The sequence below is a fragment of the Tamandua tetradactyla genome, chromosome 3 (assembly GCF_023851605.1).
Source record: "Tamandua tetradactyla isolate mTamTet1 chromosome 3, mTamTet1.pri, whole genome shotgun sequence".
Lineage (NCBI taxonomy): Eukaryota > Metazoa > Chordata > Mammalia > Pilosa > Myrmecophagidae > Tamandua > Tamandua tetradactyla.
Window position 1 is genome coordinate 34892423 of NC_135329.1, and position 14348 is coordinate 34906770.

A 14348-nucleotide genomic window follows, 5' to 3' on the forward strand; every position below is an offset into this window, starting at 1 on the left:
GGTGGTTCCACTGGAGGCTAAGAGTGGGGCTGTCACATGATCGTGCAACCTGTGGCTCAAAACATACCTGGAAGAACTGAGTGTGTGGACAGGAATAAACATTTGCACACTGGTGTTTATGGAAGTACTGCTGTGATCCTCAAAGAATGGAGATAGCCTAAGGGTACGGCTGAGGGAAGGAAGGGGGAACTGTGGTGTACACATACAATAGACTACTGAGAAGCTGCAAGAAGGTATTAAGTTGTGAAGCAAGCATCTAGGTGAATGAACCTTAAGGGCTGAATGTTGAAAGAAATGTCAGAAACAAAAAGACAAATATTATCATGCCTCACTCATATGGACTAACTAGAATACACAAACTCAGTGAATTGAAGAGCATGGGATCAGGTTGGGGCCTATTGTAAAGGGTCCTAGATTGTAAGCTCGTACAGCAGTCACTTATATTCAGGAGTTGTAACTGTTATTGCTAAATTCTGAGATACAGGGCTGTTTTGTATATAACCTGGGCATTCCCAGAAACTCTGGGTATTTATGTGAAACCTGAGACTCAGAGTTAGAGCTCTGAAGATATGAAAGTCAGCACTACCCAACACAGGAATTGTCTAAAAAGATGAAAAAGGGATCAGACTTTGACTAATGGTACGAATGAAGCTGATATAGATACGACTAAGGTAGGTCAGAATACAGGGTAAAGGATGATATCCATATTTTAAAACTTTAACTTCTGTGTGAGAGCAAAGGGAGAGATGTTTATTTGGTGCAAAATCTGTTTTTTTGGATAGCGCATTACCAAATTTAACTTGCATGGTCAGTTTAGCTGAACATCATAAGTACACAGAATCTTGAACAGGGAGTGAGATCTTTTTGGTGGTTAGTGTGATGCCTTGATATATCCCAGAGTAATTTGGGCAGTGAATAAACTAGGAAACTAGGGTAAACTTAAATGAAAGTAACAAAGTAAAAAATAAGGCATGTCCATTCACTCATGGGAGGAACTTTTATTTTTTTAGATCAATTTCTCCAGGGTGATGTTGAATAATTTAAGCGATGTCCCCTGGAGTTGTACATTACAATGGGTCTGACTGCTTCACCTTTGTTATTTTACTTGCCTCTCTCAGTTAGGTTATAAATTGTTTGTGTCCTGTTTCATATTCATTCCAGTCTTCCAGAGTACCTAGCATGCACTTGCTGTTTATTTGTTGAGTAAAGAACTGAAATTTAACATATCCAGGATGTGATATGCACGTAATGAGATATGTAAATAGATGTGGATTCCTATTAACAGAGATGTACTATGAATTTAATTCCATTTTATTAGCATATCCTTCATAATCTAAATTTTAAATATCACACTCTCCAACAATATCCTCTGATTTTTCCAAACTTATAGCCTACCCTCTTGTACAACTCCAATAATATTTCTACCCAACTAAGATCTACAACATGTTAATCAAACTATCTTTCCACTATCCTTCACTCCCTTTATGTCCTTCCTTCCTTTCTTAATCAAGCATCACATGGTCTATCATTATAATCAGCGCTTTGCTGATTACAATCCCTTCAACTCCGTTCGCTCTCTCTCCCTCGATAGTAGTTTCCTAGCAAGATCCCAACCCTGGTTAAATCTAGTATTCTGCCTACTTCATAAGTGACAACTGCTGAAGAAACAACTGGTTTGTTTCTCTGGTCCTACTTTAAATTTATAACCACAAACTTCATGAGACCCCTGAAGTGATTCTCTGAACTGTCCCTAATTCATTTACTTTCCTACATTCCTAGACAATGATTTAACATGTTCTTGTCAAACCTCTTGTGCTAGTTTGGAGCTATTATATACCCCACAAAAGGCCATGTTCTTTTAATCCATCCCTGTGGGGGCAGACTTATTGTGGTTGGGACCATTTGGTTCAACTGAGATGTGACCCAGCCCATCCAGGGTAGGTTTTAATCCCTTTACTGGGTTCCTTTATGAAGATAAGAGAGAAAAAAATGCTTAGAGACATGTAAGGAGAGCCACTGAAACCAGAACCCAGGAGAGAAGGACCAGCAGACATCGCCAAGTGTCTTCCCATATGACAGAGGTATCCCAGGTGCCAGCAGTATTTCCTCAGAGAAAGTATCTTCCCCTTGATGCTTTCATTTGGACATTTTCATTCAAGAAAGGATGATCACAACTGGGGTTTCTCTGTCCATGGGAAGGCACACGGTGACATCTGCTGTTCTTTTGCTCCCAAGTTTCATTGTTTTCAGCTTCTGGGCAATTTCATCTTTCCAGTTCGTAAGGCCTAAAACCTTATAGTCATCCTTGACTCCTCCCTTTCTCTACCAATGCAAATTCATATGCTCAAGAACTGTACTTTGGCACTGGCTTCAAAAACATATCCATTTTTGTATTTTTTATTTGTATTTTTTTCTCTATATTATCATTTTATTTCTTTTTCTGTTGTCTTGCTACTTCTTTTTCTAAATCGATGCAAATATACTAAGAAATGATGATCATACATCTATGTGATGATATTAAGGATTACTGATTGTATATGTAGAATGGAATGATTTCTAAATGTTGTGTTAATTTTTTTTTAATTAATAATAAAAAAGATTCTCTCTCTTCAACATCTAAAAAATAAATATATATATAATAAATATATTTATTATATATTATATATTTACAATAATATATATATTTATAATATATATTTATAATAATATATATATAATATATATATATATATCCAGAATCTGTCCATTTCTCACTTCAGCTTTACTACTAAACTGATCCAAGAAACATCTTTAACCTGGATTATTCAATAACCTCTTAACTACTCTCTGCTCTGCCCTTCTCCTTCCATTCTCCACTCTTCTTTCCAACTTGTCATTACCCCCAACCCATTCATCACACTTGCTTCTATGTTTCCAGAATATACCAAGCATAATGACCCTGTCTTAGGGACTTTACACTCATTTACTTTCTAGGCAGAGTTAGGTATTCTATTATTAAATCCATTTTCAGCTGTAAAAATTAGGGCTTAAAGTTACTTGCCCAAGTAAAACGCAGAGCAAAGATGGAAATCAAACTTGTCTGTAATTCATACAAAATATTTCCGTATTTTAATAACAATAAACACTTAAGAAAGAAAATAAAAAAGAACCTGCTTACTTTTCAACCCAGAGCACTGAAACAAGCTTTACCCCTTTCTTCTTCTGTGCTTTATCCCAAGTGCTCTGGTATCCATCTTTGAATACAACATGAGTTACTTGCTTGTTAAAAGTTTTTGAAACCTGTAGGCAAAATGCAGAAAAAAGATAAATTATTATTATTAACACAAAATTTCATAAGTTCAACTAATCGAATACTCATCAAAATAAAAATGTCCAAAACTCTACCCCAGCAATTCCATTCCTCATAATCTGTCACAGAGAAATACTCTAACAAGTACATAAAACTGTTTAATAAAAAAGTCTGCTCCAGTTAAACATGGTGTGTACTATTACATGTGTTTATCTCCACACCCTCTCAAAAAAAAACTGCTTAAGTTCTACTAAAATAATTAAAAAAGAGTTCTGCCACTATAGAGAGACTAGGAGAAAAAAATGGATAAGAGATGGAAACAGATTTCTAGTAGATGGACAGTGTGGTAGCAGAATCAGAAGGCAAAGTCTAACAAATAATAAAGAACACTGAAGGAATGCTTTCAATATCAAAGACATAACCCAATATAAACAAAATGAAAATCAGATGACAAACACAGCTAAGAGATTAAAACTTAACAAATGAGAACGCAAAAACATTATAGAACTAAAGAGCTCTTGGGAATTAAAAAATATGTTCATAAATAAAAACACTTCAATGAAAATGTTGAATAACAGAGCTGAGAAAACTTCCCAGGTAGTTAAAAAAAAAAGATTAAGATAAAGAGATGGACACAATAGAAGATGAAATATAAGAAATTCAGAAGCTTGGTCCAGGAGGCCCAAAAGCCTAGAAATAAGAGTTGAATACAGGAATAGAGAAAATGGAGGAATGAAAGAAATAATTCAGTAAAGAGTTCTGAAACTGAAAGATGACTTCTAGATTGAAAAGTGTCCCTATAGGCCTGCACAAGTATGAAAGCAACGCCACACCAAGCCACATCATCATGAAATTTTAGTACAGCCAGAATAAAAACAGACATTGAGAGTGCTGGGGGGAGGGGGAAGAAAAGAGGGTGAATAAGTCACATGCAAAGAATGAGAAATGAGAATGACATCAAACTTTTGAATAGCAGTCTGGAAATCAGAAGACAATGGAGAAATGCCTTTAAATTTCTGAGGAACTATAACATACACCCTAGCATTTTTGTTGTTGGTGGTGGTGGGGTTTTTTTGGCATGTAGGCTCTGGGAATCGAACCCGGGTTTCCAGTATGGCAGGCAAGAATTCTGCCACTGAGCCACCAGTGCACCACCCCACCCTAGCATTTTATATCAGTCAAATTGTCAATTAAAGCCAATGATACAATAAAGGCATTTTCAGATATTTTTGGTGTCAAAAAAATTTACCTTTATGTATGTTCCAAATGTACAAGCTAACAGAATTTTTAATGTTTAATTTTATCAAAGTAAAATGCTGACATATTTCAGAAATATAAAGGTAAATACCAAAATTAAAAAGATAAAAGATTTGAAAGTAACTGCATTTGAAAAATGGAAAAGGAAATATATGGCAAAGAATTACTGGTTTCTACTTTGTTTTCATTATGAACTTCATGGTACTATTTGTAAACAGCATAGATGTTATACTTTCATAAAATTAAAAACTGTATACACAAGGCAACTTTTCCACTATGATGATCCCAATTGAGATCCAACTACTTAGTGAGGACAACTAGAAAGGATAAACAAATTACAAACGTACACTTGAAAGCCCTGGAGAGTTATCACAGCAGTGAAGAATTATTGGGCCGAGATTTTTGAAGACGGATACCCAGAGAGATGAGTCTAGTATTGGGGTCACTTTTTTCCCAGGGTTTCTGTCAAATTCAACAAACAATAAGCAGTACCAGGGATACAAGCTTAGAATACAAGCCTCTGAAGGGGAGAAGGGGATCTGGTAAAACCTCTATGCTACAGGCTGGGATCCAATAGGCTTGCATCTAGAAAGAAGGGTGAACCAGAAGTTACACTGGACCTCACAAGTCTGCAGTCTACTTTTAAATCATCTCAAATTCTGAAACTGGATTAAAATAATTGGATTATGAGTACTATAAACATCTGCCTAAAGCAAATTTGAATCTCTTTGGAAGAGAGAATATACAATTCCAGGTCTCAAATTATTTATAGACAATTTTAAGTATATAATGCTCAACTTAAAAAAAAATACAAAAAAATAAACAAAAAATCAAATCTATGAACAGATGAGACAACAAGAACAATAACCACTGGATAAAACAGAACATAAGAATAGCTCTCTATATTACAATTTACTAGATATAAACTTGTGGAGTACAGCTAAAACCACGCTTAGAAAGAAATGTATAATCTAAAAGTGCATATATAAAAGGTCAGAATTAAAAACCCAGATAGGCATGATCAAGAAAAAAAAGAGAAAAAGCAGAAATAAACTATGGTAGGAATGAAAAATAGGTTGTCATTGCAGATTCTAAAGACACTGAAACTTCCTTTCAATGAATATTATGAATAGCTTTGTGCCAATATATTTTGAAATTTAGAGGAAATGGACAGATTTGTAAAAAAAATATACAACTTTCTAAAAACACTCATAAGAAGAAATAGAAAATCTGAATAATCCTGTAATCAAATAAATTAAATCTAAAATTAAAAAAAACAACAGCTAAAAGGTGTAAATAACCTAAGCATTCCTTGACAGATGAAGATAAAAAAAGATTAAGATAAAGAAATGGACACAACAAAAGATAAAAATACAAGAAAATCAGAAGTTCAGTCCAGGCGGCCCAGAATGTGGTACATACATAAAATGAAATCTTATAGCTCAGCCATAAAAAGGAATAAAGTTCTGATAAATACTATAACATGGCAAGCCTTTAATAAAAGTACATTTTATGATCCCACTTGAATGAAACATCTAGAACAGTCAAATTCATATAAAGACAAAAAGCAGATAGAGGTTTTCAAGGGGTGAATAGGGAGTTACTGTTTAATTGGTACAAAGTTTTTGTTTTAGATGATGAAAAAGTTTTGGTAATGGCTGGAGCTGATTTTAGCAAAAAACTAAATTTATTTGCTGCCACTGAATTGTAGACTTGAAAGTGGTTAAAACGTCAGCTTTTATATTATATATATATATATATATATATATATATATATATATGTTACGAAATGAAAAAATAAATTAAGGAAGAAAAATACCAAACATCTATATTCTAAATTTGGCAAGTAAGTTTGGCAAGTTTGCTGGACATAAGGTCAATACACAGAAATTAACATATTTCTATCTACTAACACAGAAAATGAAATTTTAGAGGTATCATTTACAATAGCATTAAAAACGATCAGAGAAAATTATAAAAAATTGTTAAAAGAAACTAAAGAAACCTAATCAGCAAAGGCATATGTCATTTTTATGGACTAGAAAATTAAATACTGCAAAATTATCAACTTTCTCCATATTGATCTACTATATCAATCCAATCTCAATTAAAATCTCATAAAAGCTTTATGGTATAAACCGACAAAGTGATTCTAAAATGTATTTGGAAAGGTGAAGGGTTAAGAAGAATATCCAAGACACCTTGAAAAACAAAGTGAAAGACTCAAGATTTATTAAAAAGAGTAATTACGGCAGTAGAGTGATTTTGCCATAAGAACAGAAAAACATACCAATGAAATAGAACAGAGAGCCCCCCAAACAGACTGAAACATAAGATACCTGCTTTATGACAAAGGTAATACTGCAGAGCTTGGTTAAAAGAGTCTTTTCAATGAAAGGTGTGGAAAAAAAAAAAACTTAGAGGAAAAAAATGAAACTGAACTGCCTTCATACCAAATATAAAAATTAATTTCGGATGGACTGTAAATCATGTGAAAGGCAAAATGATAAAAGTTTCCAGAAGATTACACAGAAGAAAATCTTTATACTTGGTGTATAAACATTTTTTTTAACAGGATACAAAAATTAATCATCATAAAGGAAAAGATTAAAAATTGAACTATAAAATTATCAAAGATTCCATTAAAAAGGTGAAAAGGCAAGGCACAAAGTGACAGAAAATACTGCAATTTATATGACTGATAAAGGGGTCAATCATAAAATATAAAGAATTCTTACAAATCAAGAAGAAAATGAAAAGCCCAATAGAAAAATGCACCAGAGACTTGAACAGGCATTTCAAAATAAATAAATGAAAAGGTGCAGGAAAAGGCAAATTCAAACCACATGGAGATTCACCACCAGAACACACCAGAATGGCTGAACATAAAAACTGATAAACTAAGCTTATATCAATGGGAACTTTCAGACACTGGTAAAAGTATAAATTGATTCAAACACTTTAAAAAAGTGCTAGGAAATTATTCTTAATTTTCTTAGCTATCATTAATAGTATTTTTGTTATACAGAAAAGTATCCTTGTTCTTAGATGATGCATAATAAAGTATTTAGGGGCAAAGTATGATGTCTACAATTTACTTTCAAATAGTTTATAAAAACATAGAGACACAAAGACCTATATACTCCATAGAGAAATAGAAATAAAAGTAGTATCTAACAGATGTACAATTATTCAATCTATGTTCATTCAAGTCTTGTAGTTAAAATTTTTCAAAATAAAAGACACAATACAAAAAAATCCAAGAGATCTAAGATTTCAACACCTTCTTCAAAAGCCATTGTGTCAGCTCACATGTTCAATGGCTTTTTTTCTTAGCCAATATAACTTGTCTTTAACTCAAGTATACAGATATCATAGAATGGCGGTACCTCAGGTTTCTATATTCCAATGTCAGTAAAAACATGTTTTCCTCAGGTTCAAAACTAATTCCTATACTGATACTCTGATTCCTCTCAAATCTACCCTCAGTCCTTAATTCCTCAATCTCAACAGGGACTAGAGTGAGGCAGGAAAAGCCCCTAAGGTAGAAAATTTAAGGAGGCAGTCACTCCTTGCCTGAGGGTGAGTTCCTCTTTAAATTTTATCCCACTGCCTCATGTCTCACCCTGCCTTACAACATCTTCAATTATCTTCTCATCCATTTATTCCTTTCTCTCAGCCTATCACCCATCTTCTCTTTAATCCCACAAAGCATGCAAACACACTGTTCATAGCTGAACTTCTTGTAAGAATAATTTATGTTCAATTTCTCTATTTCCTCATCTTTCAATGATTCCTGGCACTACCATTTACCGTTTCACTGAAAACTGCGCTAGGCTAAATAACGATCTTATAGCTGTCAAATTTAAAATATACTTGTCAGTCTTATCTTTCTTGAATATTCTGCAGTGTTTTAAATTTCCATCTTTGAAATTATTTCTTCCTTGGACTTCTAGGGACTTGTTTTCCTGATTCTCTGCCATTCTTTTTGTTAGTGGGTTCCCTTCTCTCCTTTTACCTGTCCTTTCAATATTCAACAGGGTTCTGCCTTCAGCATTCTTTACAATCTAAATATCTTGCAAGTGGAACAGCATCCACACCCATGGTTTCACCTAGACCTTGAGCTGTAAATATTATCTCTAGCCTTGATTATCTCGAGTTCAAGATTTGTATATGCAAGTGTCTATCAGATATCTCAAATATGGCAATGTTCGCAATCTTTCCCTTAAAAACTTTATTTCCTTCTATCCTTCACTTTGATTATTAGCATCATGCATCTTAGTTACAACGTAAGAATCCAAATTTTCATCTTAGATTCCTCCTTCTCTCTCATTGTCTATAACAACTGTTCTATAAATTCTATCGTTCTAAATTCTTAATATATTGATTCTTTTCTTTTTTCTCTCAACACTGACCCACTGCAAATCTATCTCATATATCTAAGGACTCTTTTATATAATCAAATGAATTTCTTACCTTTGCCCCCATATCTGTAAGTTGTTTTGTAAATGTCTTTGAATAATTTTCTGTTCCATTGGATGACCACACTTCAACATATGCTACTACATCTGAAAAGATAAGGTATTAGCATGAATTATATATTCCCACTTCCAGCATTCCTCACCCAGAGATTTCAAAAGATTTTTCTCTTGTTCCAATTACGTTAAAAAGTATATTTTATAATTTTAAAGTGTTTTCAAATACAACTACCTATCAATGCTCCTACGATTCTTAAAATTTTAAGAAAAAAACAACTTTACTCATTCACACTTCATAGTTTACATTCTAAACACTTCCCAAATTTCCAAACTAGTCTTAATCCTTTTGGTACCACATTTTTTCTGTAAAAGGCCAGAATAATATTTTATGATATGCAGGCCATAGGTATCTGTTAGAACTACCGAACTATGCCTGTTGTAGTACAAAAGCAGCCATACCAATGTGTTAATGAGTGAGCATGGCTGTGTTGCAATAAACCTTTATTTACGGAAACAGAAATTTGAATTTCATATAATTTGCTTTAATTTATCATTATTCTTTTTTTGATATTTTTAAAGAATTTAAAAATATAAAAAACATTCTTAGTTTGTGGGTCTTACAAAAACAGGCCACATTTGGCACAGTCTGCGGATCCCCACTGTAGAAGGCACCTTTTTCTCAAGACTAATGTTCTAAAACATTAGAAAAAATGTTACCATATACATATTACTGGTCAATAACTGTGAGCAAAACAAAAAGAAAGTCAGGTTAACTTAACAAAATACTAACGTTAGAAAAAGAGCCAAGGTCTGTTTTTCAAAGGACCCCATCCTGGCTAAATTCATAACACCATTTCAGTTATACAAAGTCTGATTAAAGAGTTACATAAATCTCTTAATTATGCCTCAGAGTCACTCCCAGAGAACATCTTTTGTTGTTCAGATGTGGCCTCTCTCTCTAAGCCAACTCAGCAGGTTATCTCACTGCCCTCCCCCTACGTAGGACATGACTCCCTGGGGTGTAAATCTCCCTGGCAACATGGGACAGACCTCCTGAAATGAATTGGGATGTGCCATAATGGAACTGAGAAAACCTTCTTGACCAAAAGGCAGAAGAGAGAAATAAGACAGTTTCAGTGGCTGAGAGATTTCAGCATCGACAGGTTATCCTGAAGGTTATTCTTATGCATTATATATTCCTTTTTAGCTTATGGTGTATTGGAGTGGCTACAGGGAAGTATCTGAAACTGCTCAGCTGTGTTCCAGTAGCCTTGATTCTCGAAGATGACTGTATAATTATACAGCTTTTACAATGTGATGTGTGATTGTGAAAACCTTGTCTGATGCTCCTTTTATTCAGGGTATGGACAGATGTGTAAAAAAATAAGGATAAAAAATAAATAAATGGGGGAGAAGATAATGAGCAAAAAATTGCGTAGATTGAAATACTAGTGGTCAATGAGAGGGAGTGGCAAGGAGTATGAATATACAAATTTTCTCTTTTATCTTTTAATTTCTTTTTCTGGAGTGATGTAAACATGTTCTAAAAATGATCATGGTGATGAACACACAACTATGTGATTGTATACCATGTATGGACCGTGTATGTGTGATGATTTCTCAATAAAAATATTAAAGAAAAGTGGAATTAAAAAAAGTGTTAGCATTAATTGTAACAAAATTTCCAGACCAACGCAAGTGTACCTGGTGGTGGGGTGGTATATGGGAACCCTTCAATTTGTGCATGATTGTTCTGTAAATCCACAACTTCTTTTATTAAAAAAAAGTTATATAACATTTTTAGTTTTTTTCTTCTTTTTTTTGTAAGGTCTTTATACTACTCCAGGCCCCTCAATACAGGCCTTTACTACCCAAAAACCCTTTTTTCCAACACGAAATTTCCCTAAGCCAGTGATGTAACCAGGGACCAGTAAGGACTAGTATAATAGTCTGCTTGAGAGCAGGCTCAGGTGTTCAAATTCTACCTTTCTTTACTAGTTATGTGGTAGTTGGGAGAAGGTACCTAAACTCACTATCCTAAGTTTCCCCACGTAAAATGAGGTAAAATAGAGTTGCTGGACAGTTTAAAATAAGACAATATAAATCAAGTGTTTAATCCAGTACCTGATACACATTACTCAACAAAAGACATCAACTGTCATAACAGTAGGTACAGACACATGGAGGAGTATTATTCTTAATCCCACAGTTACCTTACGTCTCTAAATTCACTCAAGTTTTCATAAGAAATAAGAACCCCCAAGAAAGCCTAACCACATACATGTACCAGTTAAAATTGACCTATTCCTCTCATCACCTGCCCCAAGCCATAAGACTGACCCTATCTTTTCATTAATGTTCTCTAAGAGCCCTCCATCGCTCTTACTTCCCCCATTTCCCAGAGGTATGGGAAGAAATTTAAAAATCGGGCAATTATTTGTAACAACGCAAAGGGTAGGGGACTTCCAACTGAAGGAAAGGCCTGCTCCTAGAAAACAGATGTAACTGAGCTCTGCCTTCGCTGGGACCAAACTTCCGGGAACGAGCAGTTCCGACCGCCCGGGGAAAGGGCCGGTTTCCTGCTCAGGATGACCCCAGCACCCGTCCCGGGAGAGTTTTATTCCACACGCCCCACGTGCCGAGAGGAAAGCTCTGGCAACTCCGAGAAGGCGAAAAGGAAACTGTTTCCATCTAACTCCACAACTAAAGCTCCACCCTGCGACCAATGGTGCCCTCCTTCAAAACTGTGATGACGGGGCAGTTTGAGGGGTGACGGGCAACCCCACAAAACTCGCAGTATCCGAGCCAGACCTCCTACTCCGGGACAGCAAGAGCTTCCTGCCAGACACCGAACCCATCCCCACTCATCTACCCTGTCTCTCCCAATACGAATAGTTATGTCTAGAGAGCAGGGAATCTTTCTTACCTTTCAGGATGAAACTTTCTGGGGCCCCGGGGGCCGCCATAAGAGGACGTGGGCACAAGCCCACCCCACGGGGTAGGACCCGGAACTAGTGTTGACCGCGCGGACCTCCGGCCACTGAGCATGCGCACAGCGGACGTTCGCGTTTGCGTTCCAGAGCTCCGGATCAATCCTGTTATCCACGTTTTCACGGCAGCCCAAGAGCAAAAGAAAAAAAGGGGGCGGGAGAGCGCAGGAAAGAGGGATCAGGCTAAAACGCTCCACTTGGAAGTGAAGGGACTTTTCCTGTGGCACAAACTCAGACTAGTATCATCTCTAGACTGCGGGTCAACCGTACTTCTCCACAAGTCTTTCCGTCTGTCCTCGTTGGCGCTACAAGGACGGGTCTCCTAGAAGATCCCGAGTTAAACCTTCTGTCTCCATAAAGTTAAGAATCTTTCCTGCATCCTCAGTTCCTGCTCAGCTGAGAGGGAAGGGAAATCTGGAGTAGGTGGACACTCGTAGACTTGCAGGTTTGGAAGGGGTCTCAAATGATAGTTTTGCCCCAAATTTCCAAAAACATACAGTCAACCTCACTCTGGGCGTCGCCCTACTACAATCTCATTACCTGCTGAATTTCGTCAGTATCGCGCGAGGCCTCCTTGCGCGCCTCTCATAGTCAAGAGGCGTGGAATTAACAGGGCCAGCCGGGAAAAACACACGCCCCTCCTCTACACGCAAATCCAGGACAAGCTGAATGCAAAAGCTAGCATTCGGAGATTAGAGACGAGTACTAGAGTCCTCTCCATCTGAAACCTGCCCGCAGGGACGGAACCTCTGGAGAGTTTTCCCGCCTCGCTAACCTACCAAGACCTGCCACTCCTCAGAGGCGGGGATCCAGTCCTCGACGGCGGCCCCCCTCGCGCTCGGCAGCTCGTAAAGCCCGGAGCTAAGGGAACTCCGCTCCACCGGTGAAAATCCCCACAGGCTCGCGAGCCTTCCCTACTCTTCGGCTGATTCTTATCCGCCCGCCTTTTTAGACCTCCCGCCAGGCGGAGCCTCGCCGTCTCCCCTCAGTCCTGTTGGTCGCCAAGTATTAAGTCAGCCCTAAAGGCATCAGCGGCGCTTTCGCCCTGGGAGCTGACAGCAAAGGCAAGTAGTTTCATGAGCTCAGTAGTTTTTCTGAAGATGATCCACGGATCAGGGAAGGGTTTTGTTTGACTGTTTAGAAAAGTTCCTTGTTTAATCTCCTTGAAACACAGAGCCGTTCCGTATTAGAGAATGAACCGTGTCCATGAAATTAATGTTTTAATGTCTTTTTTTGTGTTCCATCATGGAGAACATCTTCCATTCCCAAGGTTAATGAAAATTAGTCTTAAAAATTATTGAGTGTAGGGCAGGCCACGGTTGTTCAGCAGGCAGAGTTCTCGCCTGCCATGCTGGAGACCCGGGTTCAAATTCCCAGTGCCTGCCTATGCAAGAAAAAAAAAAAAGACTTATTGGGTGTAAGGTCTAGGAAACCATGGCCTGACACAGGATCCTAAAGATACGTCCCTATATTTTCTTCTTTAGGAGTTTGAAAGTTCTGGCACTTATATGTAGGTCTGTAATCTGTTTTGGAGTATTTTGTATATGGTGTTCAGGTAGTGGCCCACCTTCTTTCTTTTCAATGGCGGTCCAGTTTTCCCAGCACCACTTGTTGAAGACATTATTCTTTTCCAAATTGAGTGGTCTTTGCCACCTTGTCAACAATAAGTTGGCCATTATTGTGAGGCTTGGTTTCTGAGCTCTCAATTCTATTCCATTGATCTCTATGCCTATCCTTGTGTCCGTACCGTGCTGTTTTGATTACTGTGACTTTGCAATAAATTTTAAGATCAAGAAATGTGAGTCCTCCAACTTCCTTCTTTTTCATGATAGCTTTGGCTTTTTGGGACCCTTACCCTTCCATATAAATATGATGATTGGCTTTTCCATTTCTGCAAAAAAGGTTGTTGGAATTTTCATTGAGATTGCACTGAATCTGTGAATCACTTTGGGTAGAACTGACATTTTAGCAATGTTTAGTCTTTCAATCCATGAACACAGAATATCCTTCCATTTATTTGGGTCTTCTTTGATTTTCTTTTAGAAGAAAATAGTTTTCTGTGTAAATATTTCTCTGTGTAAAAGCCTTTACATCCTTGGATACATTTTTTCCCCTAGATATTTGTTTCTTTTAGCTGCTATTGTAAACGGAATTTTTTCTTGGTTTCTTCTCCCTGGTTAGTCTAGCTGTAGATATTGATGAGTTACTAAAACTCTCCAAGTTTCATTTTCCTGTAAAAGGATCTTGATAATAGTTCAATAATAACTAACATTTATTGAGCATTTACCACAGGCTTTAGATGCATTACCAAACTTTATCCTACCTGTGAGGTGG

The 14348-nt window shown here is 36.7% G+C and overlaps 1 protein-coding gene across 1 annotated transcript in view; it reads right to left on the minus strand.

Moving 5' to 3' along the window:
* Window positions 1–12098, minus strand: part of MCPH1 (microcephalin 1) — a 271418-nt gene extending 259320 nt beyond the window's left edge. The window contains exons 1-3 of the mRNA XM_077152989.1: window positions 11951–12098; window positions 9023–9114; window positions 3158–3279 (exon numbers count right to left, since the gene is read on the minus strand). Of these exons, the coding sequence (XP_077009104.1) occupies window positions 3158–3279; window positions 9023–9114; window positions 11951–11990 (254 nt within the window). The 5' untranslated portion in view covers window positions 11991–12098. The remainder of the gene's footprint in view (window positions 1–3157; window positions 3280–9022; window positions 9115–11950) is intronic.
* Between the last annotated feature and the right edge of the window lie 2250 nt (window positions 12099–14348).